Below are 15130 nucleotides of genomic sequence, written 5' to 3'. Positions count from 1 at the left end.
GGTGATTATCGAGTTTTTCAGTTACATTTAATTGTAAAAACCTTGTTTAAAGAAAATAGTCAGATTTTCTTTAAACGTGTCAAACTTTGATATTTAGTTGTTTTATGTACAACGATAGAGTTTTTGGAGTAACTCTCGTAATATAGGAAGTAGGTAGATCAGGTTTATGGTTTCTAGAATTCTTCCGGCGTTAATCAAGAGTTATTATTCCTTCTCTATTGCAAGATTAGACAATATAATATCTAGCGATGCTGTGACGCTTCCTAACTTTTGTATCTGTAGTATAACGTCAATCATACTAAAAATATGAGCAGTTCACCATTATGGCACTGCACTCACTGGTCCCAACTTTCTGCTGCGTGCTGCTACACCGACTGACCGCTGCTGTACCTGTCCCGTCTATATTACGCCACTAGGAACAGCACATTGTCGATTATATACGAACCAAGAGTAAGACATTGAGGGTGATGCAGCTGGAGTCGAGCCACAACGCAAGTTTCAAAGCGTTTGTGGGCAGGGTCCCTAACATGCTGCCCACCTTCATAAAGGAGGACTAATGACCGAAGGGTGTGGTGTATCAGAGCTATCGTGGCAGATTACCGTCTTCAGTGCCGTGACCATACAGACAATATCAATATATTAGTTTTTATATATTCAGGTATATATATATGTTAGTATATAAGGTATTTATAATATGGGCCTAGGTGTTTATATAAACAATATATAGACCACTAACTGTTGCCCGCGGCTTCACTCGCGTTAATTTAGGGATGGAATTTATCAAAATCCTTTCTTACGGGATGCCTACGTCATAGTAGATTTATGCATGCAAAGTCTCAGCCCGATCGGTTTAAAATTGACAAAGTTTCATACAAACTTTCATCTCCTATTTTATCCCCTTGGCGGTAGAATTAATTAAAATCCTTTCTTAGAGGATGCCTACGTCATAACATCTACCTGCATGCCAAATTTCAGCCCAATCCGTCCAGCGGTTTGGGCTGTGCGTTGATAGATCACTATGTCAGTCACCTTTGAGTTATATATATTTAGATAGATAAATGAATAAATAAAAATAAATATCTTAGGCTTATAAATCTTCCAATGAATTGATAAATAAGTAGGTAATTGAAGAAAACACTACAAAACAATTTTGAATGGTTTTTTATTGATCTTTTTTACTCGTATCCTCAAAGTCTATACTTCGTAAATGAATCTTGATCAGTTTCACCACTTTGGATAGGAACCAAAGGACTAATAATACGATGACGCATAGGTCCAGGCAGTACTTCTCTGTGAAGGGAAGATGCTGTACGGGGGAGCGTAAATGAGGAGCTCCTCTAGTGTCCATTACTAACAGCAGCCAGTGGAGCAGATCAGTCTGGACGGGTGTTGTGCGTCGCTTGAATATAGTAGATGCCAATTTCGCGTTGCGGCTGTAGCTGGAAGAAATGTTATGATAACATTGTTATCAGTCCGGGATGCAGGAAGAATTTCGAGTGAAGAAACAGATTTAAAATATAAGGGGCAACTGTTCATTCGTGATCAGATAGATGATATGTTAGTTGATAGAGGAAACATAAATGAATCTCTGTCTGCTCAATAGTTGACTGGGAGAAATTCCTCAAGGTGTTAAGTGCTATCATAAGCATAGCTTGTTTTATTGGTACTAGAGAACTGATACAAGTACTTAAACACTTCATTGTAAACACACATAATCTTATTAATGTTACGAACCATAAAGTTTGTGACTATGGATGGATAATATTTCATTCATAATTTACGTTACTCCACGATCTTCTATCAGTCCCTTTAGCTTTTTTCTTTAACTTGCTCACTTCCCCTTCCTCTCTTTCCATCTATTTTTCCTTCTATAATGTTGTTAATTAGTTCGTCGTGTCGTATCCCCGCCTATTCTCAATAATATCTATGAAAGAAATTTTATCTTTCCACCTTATACATCAGAATAATATATACATTATAAATTGTGAGTAGCTATGACGTGGTCTGGTGTTTTGAGTAGTCATGCTCACTAAAATCTCCAGACTTGTGGCGGCGTGGTGGGCCGAGTCATTGGGCTCCCTAAAATATGGTCGAGCGCAATGGTGGCTGGCTCATCCGTCATACTCGTGAACGGGTGCTGCTTGTGTGTACTGGTCTGCTCTAATCACTATGACTTATTTTCTCTTATTAATTGTTTAACCAGTTGTTGTATATTGAATGTTTTTTCTATTTTATTATTTCATTGAATTAGTGCTAATCGGTGATTTGTATTCACACACTTAAACTTAAATTGTAAGTATATATATATAAATTATTTAAAAGAGCAACACACAAGTTTCTTGCTTGTTCTTCTTGTGATGAGACAGCATTCCGAATGAGCGGTAGATTAAAAAAAAATGTTATGACTATTCAAAAGTGCTTCAATGTAAGTTTATTTGAATAAATGATTTTCTATTCTATTCTATTCTATTCTAAATTTCATGCAAAAACCGCGAGTACAGCCAGTATACTTATAAAACACACCGAACAAAGACTCGACCCAGCAACAATCAGAATTTAGGCGGTATCCTAAACTACTAGACCACCGAGCCAACCAAATAATTAATGCCAAAATAATACCTCAGATTTGTAGTTATCTCGTGAATCGCTTCAGAAATCTTTAGAGGCAAATCATCAGTGAAGTCTACCCGAAGACCACCGCCCCTCGCCACCGTTAGGTCCACGTTGAAAAACTGGTCTCCGAACAGTGGGATCGCAATTATTGGCACTCCACAGTAAGCAGCCTCTATCAAAGACAGCAGTCCGCCGTGGGTTATCATAACCGCAGTGTTTGGATGACCTGTTGATGTGAATTTATTGTTTTGTATTATTGTCTTTAATTCCGCTACTGTCAGCATCTGTAACATCACATTAAGTAATAATAACAATAATCTCAGGACAATTCACACAGCGCCATCTAGATCCAAGTTAAGCTAGCTAAAGCTTGTGTTATGGGTACTAGATAACTGATACAAATACATAGATTTTTTTTTCGTATATACATACATATTATACATAGAAAACACCTAGAGCGATACAAACAATCTCATCACAAGAAGAACAAGCAAGAAACTTGGGTGTTGCTCTTTTAAATAATTTATTCTTACTTACAATTTAAGTTTAAGTGTGTGAATACAAACCACCAATTAGCACTAATTCAATGAAATAATAAAATAGAAAAAACATTCAATATACAACAACTGGTTAAACAATTAATAAGAGAAAATAAGTCATAGTGATTAGAGCAGACCAGTCCACACAAGCAGCACCCATTCACGAGTATAAATAAGACATTATCAGGCAATGAATAGAGTTTGGTATATCTTGGAGATCTAAAGTTTACTATTTGGCAGTTTAATCGGAGCCTGGTATACTGGCTGGTCTAGCACACCGCTTTACGTCCGATGGTCGCGGGTTCGATTCCTCGCACGGCACAAACATTTGTATTCATGAGTATGATTGTTTGTATCGGTCTGGGTATTTTCTATGTATAATATGTATGTATTTACGAAAAAAAAATTATCTATGTATTTGTATCAGTTGTCTAGAACCCATAACACAAGCTTTAGCTAGCTTAACTTGGGTCTAGATGGCGCTGTGTGAATTGTCCTGAGATTATTATTATTATTATTATTAGTTATAATATGGGCCTAGTTGCCTGAAATAAATGAATAAATAAATAAAAACTAAAGCTACGACTGAACTACCCAACAGTCAGCACTAGATCTGTAAGCTATATACTCTTTTAATTGCCCGATGATCATTTACTCCAAACCCGCGGAAGGACTTAGCGGCTGAAGGCCAACTCCTGCCTGATGGTAGTCTGAGAGCACGGTTAAGGTTTCGAACCTCGACTTAGGTCGTCGTAATTTCGATTCCCGTTTGAATTGGACGTAGGATTGATATTCAAATTCAAATTCAAAAATAACCGCCGCTTATGAACATCAAATTTTTTATATTATAATTTTTTCCATACCGTCCAGTTCAGTATATAGATCCAATTGAGAAGAATTGTCCAAGAATCTCAATTGAATATTTTTTTTAAAAGCCCTTTTATTTAAAATGTATATTTATATAGGTGTCTATATATTGTGCATGAACAACTATTGTCATGCACGATCGATTCAAGTTTAGAATCGTTTATTGAATAGATTTTGTATTTTAAATCGAAACCTGTGTCGCAATATGGGTGTAGATCCAATAACGATCAGAATTTCATAATAGAGATCTAATAGAGAAAGATCTTAACGTAAAAAATATTTGTGGTCTCACACATGCTAATGGTAACAACTTTTTTTTTATACCATGGTAGCAAACAAGCAAACGGCCCATCTGATGGTAAACGACTACCATAGCCTATGGACGTCTGAAACACCAGGGGTGTCACGTGCGTATTGCCGACACTTAAGAAACCTTAATATACCCTTCTTGAAAAACCCCATGCTGTAGTCTCTCGAGGAAACCTCGGCAGGTAGTTCATTCCACAGTCTAAGTGTGTGTAAAATAATATAAATACATTAAGCAATGAAATGAACTTCCGCATAACATCTAATTCAATAAAACATACATTAATATATATTATTATTACGTCTTGAAGGTTTAATGCATGTACAGTGGACCCGCGGTAATCCGGCCCCCCTTGTAATCCGACATTGTCTATTATTTGTTATTGAATATTACTTTGACAATATACTTCAGAGTGCATATACATACATACATATATAATATAGAATCTTATCACTGGATCTGTAATTTGTCGGATTACAAGATACTCTTTTGTAAAAAATTTCGGACTATAAGTAGGGCTCTTAGGCAGTACTCTATAATCCGACAAATACGATGGTCCGACACTGCCCTGCAAAACGTTTGTCGGATAACCGGGGGTCCACTGTATATGTATATAATATAAAGAATCATCATTGGATCTATAATTTGTCGGATTACAAGGTACTCTTTTGTAAAAAAATTCGGACTATAAGGGGTCTTAGGCAGTACTCTATAATCCGACAAATTCGATAGTCCGACACTGCCCTGTAAAATGATTGTCCACTGTAATTCGATTAGCAAACACGCCCACGGCTCATGATGAAGGTACGGACGGTAGGGAAAAAAATATTAATACAAAAAACTTAACGTTCAAAAGCGGCTAAAATGACCTACATGATTTTTTATTTGATTTAACTTCTGTAGTTGTGTTAACTGTTAAAATGTTAATAGAACATTCAAATGTTACCGTACATAATATGCTTAGCTGCGGTGCCCACTCCAGCATATGCAGGTTTCGTGGTATATCGTCCATTCTTTCCTCGAATTTCCATATTACTGTCTGGTCCAACCCTCGAAACACATCCACCAGCTGTTCTTTTACAGACTCTGGGAAGTCTGTACTTCTAACAATACTGCCCATACTGAAGAAGATGACTCCATTTCTTGCCTTGTCCAGAACTCGTTCGAAATCCTTAAATTTATGGAAATGCAAAGTAAGAATTAATAAAATGTTAACACACCCTCTCCATACACATCGGTCAATTTCTTTCTGGCTTGAACAGCATTTTTGCCCTTTCTGTAGTAAAATAGTAGGATATGTCGAAAATGCTGCTTCTCGCTCTTCATATTTAAAGTCCAAATTACACTTAGCCCGAGCAGGGAAGTGAGCAGCGCGAGAGTGTAAGCACGATACTTGTCATGCCATTGGCTCTGCCACTCGCGCTGCTCGGTGCTCCCTCGATTGTTGGTTTTTCGTGCGCGAGTCAAAGGACTGGCAGCGCGAGTGGCAGCGTGTTCATTCAGCCCTCTCGCTGAATTAATTCATTACACTAAGCAGACATGCAGCTGTTGCCGCAACAACCTCGACGTCCGCCATCTTTGCGAGTACCCGGTAAATAAGTATGAGGGCTGAGTGTAAACGACACTCACTCGCGTCGACTCCCGTCGACGCTGACGCGGCGAATTTTCGGCAGCGCGAGTGGCAGGGACTGAATGTAAAAGTGGCAAAGGGCACCAACCAAAAACTATTGCATAGATTTAATTGGAATTTGTCACACACAAGCCTTGCTATATGAGCACTCAAAGCATATAAAAATTATATGGCTTAAGTGTGAAGTTGGATGCAAAAAATATAATTAAATCAGGAAAATATGAAATTACTTTCTGAAAAACTTAATATAAATTTATATCAAACAGCACCATTTAGTCTCAAACTAGAACTTTAAATAGATAGATATCCTTATAGATATACTTAGATAGATCTTACTTTAAACAGAAATAAAATAAAACAATATTTATATTTATAGCTCGTGTCTGCGTTTTGAGTTAGCGTAACCCGCGAATTATTTTTGGTCAAACATACCAAAAATAATTAGCGGGTTCGATTCCTCGAACGATGCTATATTTGATTGTTAGCTATGTATTTACAAAAGAATGTAGCTAAGTATATCAGTTGTCTAATACCCATAATACCAGCTCTTTTTAGCTTGGAACTAAAGAAAAGAAAAGAAAAGAAAAGAAAAGAAAAGAAAAGAAAAGAAAAGAAAAGAAAAGAAAAGAAAAGAAAAGAAAAAAAAGAAAGAAAGAAATTTGTTTATTTGGTACACTGATAATAATTTTTAAAATTTAATTTACATTTTTATATTAATAATTACAGTACCAAATAGGTCTCCGCTCAGCATATGTCAGCGTGCCACGACGCTGGTTTTCAGTGGATACCTTCATATATAATAAATAGAATAAAATAATAATAATAATACACATACATACATAAATCTAGGCGGATAACACAGAGTAAACATTTACGATATACTACCATATATATAAATAAACATCAAACATAACTACACACTGAAACATAAAATAAACATAAGTTCTGGTGACACTAGTAGGCTGACACCTTGCTTTACCTCGCTTTTGGAGTGCAGACACATCACGGCACAGTTTTCTAAGTGAGGAGGAGTATTTTTATTTTTAAAAATCTGCACAGTTGGAACTAGATGGCGCTGTGTTAATTGTTAAGTTGTTATTATTATTAAAGTCGTACCTTGGGTAATGGTTTCATAGGAACATCAATGTGGTGTCCTCCCACATATTTCACGTTTTGTGGTAGAGACATCGACTGTCCCAGTGGTGGGTGTGAATTGATCAGTAGCAATGAACCGTTGTATACCAGCGACTCATATTCTGGTAGCATGCGCCCGCGCAAGTTCATCGCTGTTCCATACACTTCATCATACACCGGCTTCTCCACATAATGTGTAAAGTAACTTCAAATATAAAAGTTATATTACTATTAAAAAAAAAAATCTATAGAAATAAATAAAATTGGAGTGTCGATTTGTTATATTGAAATAACTGTTTTTTACTACATGCATATGAATATAAATGAACGAATTAAAAACAAAAAAAAAACTAAGTACAAAAGGCGGTCTTATCGCTACACCAAAAACCTAAAGAGAGTATATGTATATGAATATAAATACATTTTTTTTACAATTTTTGTCTGTCTGTCTGTTTGTTCCGGCTAATCTCTGAAATGGCTAGCTCGATTTTGACGGGACTTTTATTGGCTGATGTAATAAAGAGTAACTTAGGCTACTTTTATTTTAGAAAAATGAAGTTAAATTCCACGAGGTTGAAGTCGCGGGTACAGCCAGTCATTGTTCCTTTATTTTGCGGACTTGTAAACTATATTCAAAGTTGTACATGTTTATCTTTCGATCATCTTCAAAAAAGAAGGAAGGTCTCAAATTCTTTTTTATTTTATCTGTGTTATCACTTTACTACCGATGTTCGCAGATTCGATTCCTCACGTGATACAAACATTTGTAATCCTGAGTATGATTGTTGTTTGACTGTATCTATATATATTATGCATATATGTACAAAAAAATATATCTAAGTATTTTTATTAAAAAAAAATATTTTACCAGTAGTCTAGTACCCATAACACAAGCTCAGCTTAGCTTGGAACTAGATGGCATTGTGTGAATTGTCGAGGAATATTGTTATGCATTGCATTACATAACATTATGTTACATTGCATAGCACAGTCTTATATTGTATCGCACAGTCTTGTATTGTATTGCATTGTATTGTAATCTAATTAAATTCTGAATTAATTAAAACAAAATATACCTACTAAATACAAGCTGCTAAGTATAGTTGCAGCCACCATTGGTGCGCTCTCTCCCGCGGAGTAAAAGGTACTACAGGTATGTTGAAGGACCTCAAGTCAGCGGTGTAAGCCGGGCTGCTGGGCTCGTGGACCATCTGCAGCACTTGCCAGAAGATATCACCCGAGTAATACCACGCTAGAGGGCAGTCAAACACCGCTGCTAATCTGAAAGAGACAGTATCACGACCTCAATAGAGTAGAAAATCGTTTATTCATATAAACTTAATTTAAGCACTTTTGAATAGTTTTTTCATTCGGTAAATGATGTTGATACCCCGTACAATTCAAATGGGGATGGAAATTGCACGGTGGTCGGCGGTGCACTCAGACTAAAGTCGTATCCGTCATCGGGAGTTGGCCTTCAGCCACTCCATAAGTCCTTCCACGGGTTTGGAGTGCTACTGCACTCGCCCTCTATCGACCGGTGAAGCTGTAAAGGCCAGCTGCGGCCAACAGCATTAGAGAAGTAAAAAGAAGCTGTAAGTTTATATTAGCCCTATAAATAATAATAATAATTATATAGTACGGATGGGAAAGAATAAATATAACACATCAGTTTACTTACGGAGCTAACAGACCACTGTAGAACCACTCAGCCAAAACGAGATCGAAATGCTCATAAGGATCTTGCAGCAGTTGTTGCAGGGCTGGATGCTGCAATGCTTGCTGCGCATACGAGGATCCAATATTTAACGCATAGTGCAGAGGTAGGGGAATCTCCTTCAGTTTTACTGGACTCAGATGCGATTTATATAAATCTGTGTAAAACAGTGATATCTGATTGAACAGAGATTAAGTGCGTAGTTTCTATGTTGATTGTCGCATGCCTAATCCTTGTTAATGTAAATATAAATAAACAAAATATTTATTTAAAATAGCAACACACAAGTTTCTTGCTTATTCTTCTTGTGATGAATCTGCATTCCGAATAAGCGGTAGAATAAAAAAACTTGACTATTCAAAAGTGCTTATATTAAGTTTATTTGAATAAAGATTATTTCTATTTCTATCAAATGAGTATATACATATATTCAACTAGCTTTTGCCCGCGGCTTCGCTCGCATTAATTTATCCCCTTAGAGGTGGAATTTATCAAAATCCTTTCTTAGCAGATGCATGCAAGGTACGTCAATATTGAGAAAATTTCATACAAACTTTCATCCTGGGGGTAAAATTAATCAAAATCCTTTCTTAGCCAAATTTGCATGCCAATTTCCGATCCGTCCAGTGGTTTGGGCTGTGCGTTGATAGATCACTATGTAAGTCACCTTTGTGTGAACCTTTGTCAATTTTAGATCGGGCTGAGACATTGCATGCATAAATCTACTATGACGTAGGCATCCCCTAAGAAAGGATTTTGATAAATTCCACCCCTAAGGGGATAAATTAACGCGAGCGAAGCCGCAGGCAAAAGCTAGTACCTCATACGGCTGAAATAACTGCATTTTCTCTACACTGTACATATATAGTAGCCAAATCAGATTTCGATGAGTCTTTTTAAACGAAAATAAACTAGTGATGCTCTAGTACTAATTTTATCACGATTGACGTCTGTTTTATATTTAAATATAATATTGATGACATATATATATATATATATATATATATATATAAATTACTGACCGTCCTCGCGGGCGGAACTGATGTCAACGAATTGAAGCCGAGAATCTGTCACGTTCAATGCATACGTCGACACGTATGTTACCTGATGACAATCACATATTATTAAACAGCATTAATGTGTTGATGGAATAGACAAAATAGAATAATATAACCTCGATGGTCTGGCGCAGTGATTCCCAAAGTTCATCCAGTCAAAATAGAACAAAAAAAATAATTGGTGGTTTGTATTCACACACTTAAACTTAAAAATGTAAAGTAATAATAAAATTATTGAAAAGAGCAACACGCAAGTTTCTTGCGCGTTCTTCTTGTGATGAGACAGCTTTCCGAACGAGCGGTAGATTAAAAAATGTAATGACTATTCAAAAGTGCTTCAATGTAAGTTTATTTGAATAAATGATTTTCTATTCTATTCTATTCTAATAACTTAGCCAAAATATCGCATAGAGCTGAAACTTGGTATAGACGTTAAATAAATCATTACAAATGAAATGTCAAAAATTCCTTCGATCCTACTTCTGCAAATTTCTTTATCTAAGGTCAAAGGTCAAAAATTCAGCTAACTTAAATGTCTATTTTGACTGGGCTAAGTGGGGTATATACCCCAGGGGTCTATAACAAACTGCAAAGGGTCTACGATGTTATTAGTACACATCCAGTCAGCAATAATGATAAGTAATTGCTATACATAACAATATTATTAACCTAAAAGTGAAACCTTGAAAAATATAATATAATATCTATAAGTCAGTGATTTTATATTGTGAGTGTATATCGACCCCCAGGGGTCTGTGACAAACAAGGGGTCTACGACAGCGCTCATCTTGTTGTTTTTACTTTATGTTTTTAACACTAAACTATACTACAGTTAGAAATTTACAATAAATCAGTAACAGATAAGAATGGGGGGTCTACCCAAAACCGAAAAATATGGTAAGGGGTCTATGACCCAAAAAAGTTTGAGAACCTCTGGTCTAGTGGTTTCGTACACTGTCTTAATTTCAATAATCGGGATACAACAAACGTTTGTATAATACTCACTGTTGCCTATTACTCACTAAACGATTACTTGAATGACGAGCGTGCATGGCAATAGTTGTTCATGCACTGGATTTTCATTTAATGTTAGACATAGACACCTATATAAATATACATTGTAAATAAACTGGCTTTGTAAGTAATTCAATTGAGTTTCTTGCCAGTTCTTCTCAATTGGATCTATATAAGAAAGAAAGAAAAACATTCATTGCTATAAATATACATTTACACATTTGACATGTGTACATTTTACATATATATATATATATGCACAGACACACACATACACATATACTGAAGTTATGTGTATGTGTGTGTGTGCGTAATATAGGGAAAAAGTTATAATATAGAAATATTACGTACCTAAGCCGCTAAAATGTCCTACATGAATAAATTATATGAGATAAATAGAAAAAATCATAAAAATCGGTTAACACGTTTCGGAGAAGTACGGCAACTAAGATTGTAACACGAGAATTTTGTATACGAATATATAGTTAGACTAGCTGTACACGCGACATCGTCCGCGTAGAATTTAACTTTATTTTTCTAAAATAAAATAGCCTAAGTTACTCCTTATTACATCAGCTGCCTGCCAATAAAAGTCCCGTCAACATCAGTCCAGCCATTTCAGAGATTAGCCGGAACAAACAGACAGACAGACAGACAGATATACAAAAATTGTAAAAAAATATATTTTGGTGTATGCAATTTATATTCATATGCATGTACTAAAAAACGATTATTTCAATAGTACAAACAGACACTTTATTTTTATTTATATGTATAGAATATAGAAACTGCATACCTCATGACCAGCTTCCAACAGCGTGTGAACGATAGAGTCTCCGAGACTAGTGTGACTCCTGGCATTGACCGGGAATATTACTAATATTTTAGCTCCCAAACACACAGAAATATTTATTAATAGTACAAAATATAGTGTATATATTCCACAAAACATTTTGTTTCTTATTTTCTTCTCAGATCATCGAGCGAAGTAAAAACTGACTTGTAGATTGTGATAAGATATATCTACGTCTGGATACAGTGAATGACGTTATCATAAAATACCTATATATCATATAGCATATAGATTTTTTGATAACGTTTCGAAATTAGATAGATAAACATCACGTGTTAGCAAGGCACGCTTACTATAAATATCTTACGTTAAAATTAACTGTAACTGAATTTCAAATTTGTAGTGACATTATAAAAAAGTGTGTTTGTCTGTCTGTTTGTTATATTTAGATGACTAGACGACCTCGGTGGTCTAGCGGTCTAGCACACCGCTTTACGTCCGATAGTCGCGGGTTCGATTCCTCGCACGGCACAAACATTTGTATTCATGAGTATGATTGTTTGTATCGGTCTGGGTGTTTTCTATGTATAATATGTATGTATTTACAAAAAAAAATATCTATGTGTTTGTATTGTCTAGTACCCATAACACAAGCTTCAGCTAGCTTAACTTGGGACTAGATGGCGCTGTGTGAATTGTCCTGATATTATTATTACTTAATGTGATGTTACAAAAGCTGATAAAGGATCAGTTATCTAATTTAGCTAATTAACTTACTAGATGGCGCTGTGTGAATTGTAGATAGATTATTATTATACGACAAACGGATCTTAATGAAATTTTAAAAAATTAAATTTAAGATTCTGTTTGTAATTTCAAATTAATAGCTTTTCAATGTAATATACGCTACTTATTATTGTCTATCCGTTTGTTCTTGCTAATCACTGAAACGGCGGGGCTAATTTTAACGAAACTTTCGCTAACACATTGCCAATTTTATTAGGAGTAACTTAGGCTACTGTACATTAGAAATTTTATTTAGTTTAATAGAAATAAAACTATATTCATTACATCCATATATAATGGCCTATGCGTCTATTATAGACGATTTATGACGTAATGGTCCGTGAACAGCTTTTTTCGTGGCTGTATAAACCGATACGAGAACGGCATGGCCTACCACAGGCCCGGCAAGGGAAACTATTGGCAGTAGTCTCTTGTCAGCAAGCCTTTGAAGCCAGGCATCATCTCCAACCCTTCGACCCTCCACTACGCGTTTGCGCCAATCTGATTTATTGGTTGCGAGCTTTTCCCAGCTACGGTGGTAGTATACTATTATAGTGGTGGTAATATTATATACTACATCTAAAGGTTTCCTTTGAATCACCCGATATTGGTAAGAGTGTTCTTCTGGTTAATAATTTATTATCTAGACACGCGGGAGCGTGTCAAAGACGAGTTCAAGTAAGAAAACTGGCGAGCAGCACCGTGTGTAGTTTTACACATATATTTTATCCTAAGGTCTGACTTGGCTAGTTTTCATATACGAAATATACTGTAGCCTTCGCAAGTTCTAAACCTGTTACTTGTCAGTTCCTATTTTATTATTAGAAGTAACGAGCCATCGAAAGTAATAATTGGTTAATGAGAACTGGCCAAATCAGACCTTAGGCTACAGTATATTATCCTAAGTTATAAGAAGAAATGATTTTTATATTGTTATAAATACATTTCAGGACAGACCATTGAACTCGGCACCCATTTAGATCTCATCTCTTTTGTCGTAGAAGTCAACAATCAAGGCATATATCATAATATTGAACTCGGCTATCATTTCACATTTATATTTTTGATGGGATTATTATTACACAAAATGGCTTCACTTTTATTAAATCTTAACATTCTTTAGATTCATCACAAAGGGCATAGACAGTCTCAAAAGAGTTTGTGATTACACCAATAAAAGCTTACGCAACAATAACAAACTGATTTTACCTAAATGTCGTCTAACTAAAGTTAGTAATTCGTTTGATGGCAATTGCGTAAGGTTTTACAACAAAATACCAGAGTCTGTTATAAATCTGCCTGAAAAAAGATTTAAATGTCATATAAAATACTTCCTTGGAAAAAAGCTTACTATAAAATTGAAGAATTCTTTAACGATAATAATGTTTTTTATAGAAAAACTTAAAATCCATAGCACTGACAATATTATCTGCTTGCATTAATAACGAGTGTGTAGCGATTTCTATGTTGATTATCGCATGCCTCTTACTTGTTATACTGTAATTATTACATAAAAAAAAACATCTATTCAAAAGAGCAACACACAAGTTTCTTGCTCATTCTACTTGTAATGAATCTGCATTCCGAATGAGTGGTAGAATCAAAATATGACTATTTAAAAGTGCTTGTAATGAGTTTATTTGAATAATGATTATTTCTATTTCTATTTCATCGCTTCTTAATAATTAACTGTTTTACCGACCTCTTGGTTGCCACATTGTTCATTTTGTCGTATTTAATTTTACTATAGTCAATATTGACATAGTCCTGAGTACACAAGTGTCGGGTGCAGATAGCAGGTAAAGTATGCTGGCCCGCTCTAATCATTACATAGTATAAAACAAAGTCGCTGTTGCTGTCTGTCCGTCCCTATGTATGCTTAAATCTTAAAAAAAGTAATGCAATTGAGTTTCTTGCCAGTTCTTCTCAATTGGATCTGGTTGCGCCATATAACATTACATTTTTGTTTATTATTATATAATAATTATTAGTAATAGTTTGTTGAAATAAATAATTTAACGTGGTACGAAACGTTGATTTTCTAAGGATTGGCACTACACTAATTCCTTCATCCCCTCCTATTCCCGCACATACCTTTGTTTTAAGTGCGAGCGATAAGATTCGTTTGTATCGGAAGTGACATATCGCGCTTTGACATTGAATTCCCGCCTTGATCGCGCTTAAGATCAAGTTTTTTGTAATCGTGATAATTACTAAACATTTTAATCCACCGCATCTCTCTAGTGTGTTTAAGACCATTGTGTTTGTGCCATTGTTGTGAAGCAAGTCGCTGGGACCTGGAGACACCGATAGCCGCCGCACTGCAACCTACAATTCAAAGGTACTGTGCCTCCTTCCTTACCAGAACTGTCTTTCTTTGTGTTCCATCCTCACAAGCAGTTCTCAATCACCAACCTAACAGTGTATCGTGTCAATCCACGTACCCGTCAGATTATTTAGATACAGTCCACTTAAATCAATCAATTTTCTATTTCTATTCTATTTATTTCAATCAAACTATTTATTTCACCCGCGCCGCCAGGATCTATATACCGAACTGGACGGTAGGGAAAAAAAATAATGTAAAAACTTGACGTTCATAAGCGGCTAAAATAATTAATAAATGATTTTTGAATTACAAATCTTAACTTTTATTTACATACATATTACAC

The 15130-nt window shown here is 35.5% G+C and overlaps 1 protein-coding gene across 1 annotated transcript; it reads right to left on the bottom strand.

Annotated features, from left to right (window-relative positions):
* Positions 1-1162: 1162 nt before the first annotated feature.
* Positions 1163-11783, bottom strand: LOC131854143 (UDP-glucosyltransferase 2-like; the record flags this gene model as incomplete). Its single annotated transcript, XM_059205275.1, has 8 exons — positions 1163-1439; positions 2620-2839; positions 5278-5497; positions 7073-7295; positions 8171-8371; positions 8772-8964; positions 9830-9911; positions 11676-11783. Coding segments are annotated over 8 exons (1524 nt in total), but the record flags the coding sequence as incomplete, so codon positions are not given.
* Between the last annotated feature and the right edge of the window lie 3347 nt (positions 11784-15130).

The sequence above is a fragment of the Achroia grisella genome, unplaced genomic scaffold, assembly GCF_030625045.1.
Source record: "Achroia grisella isolate CSIRO2021 unplaced genomic scaffold, CSIRO_AGI_Agris_v1 utg970, whole genome shotgun sequence".
Lineage (NCBI taxonomy): Eukaryota > Metazoa > Arthropoda > Insecta > Lepidoptera > Pyralidae > Achroia > Achroia grisella.
The sequence above is the reverse complement of the archived record's forward strand: the minus strand, read 5'-3'. Positions and strand labels throughout refer to the sequence as shown.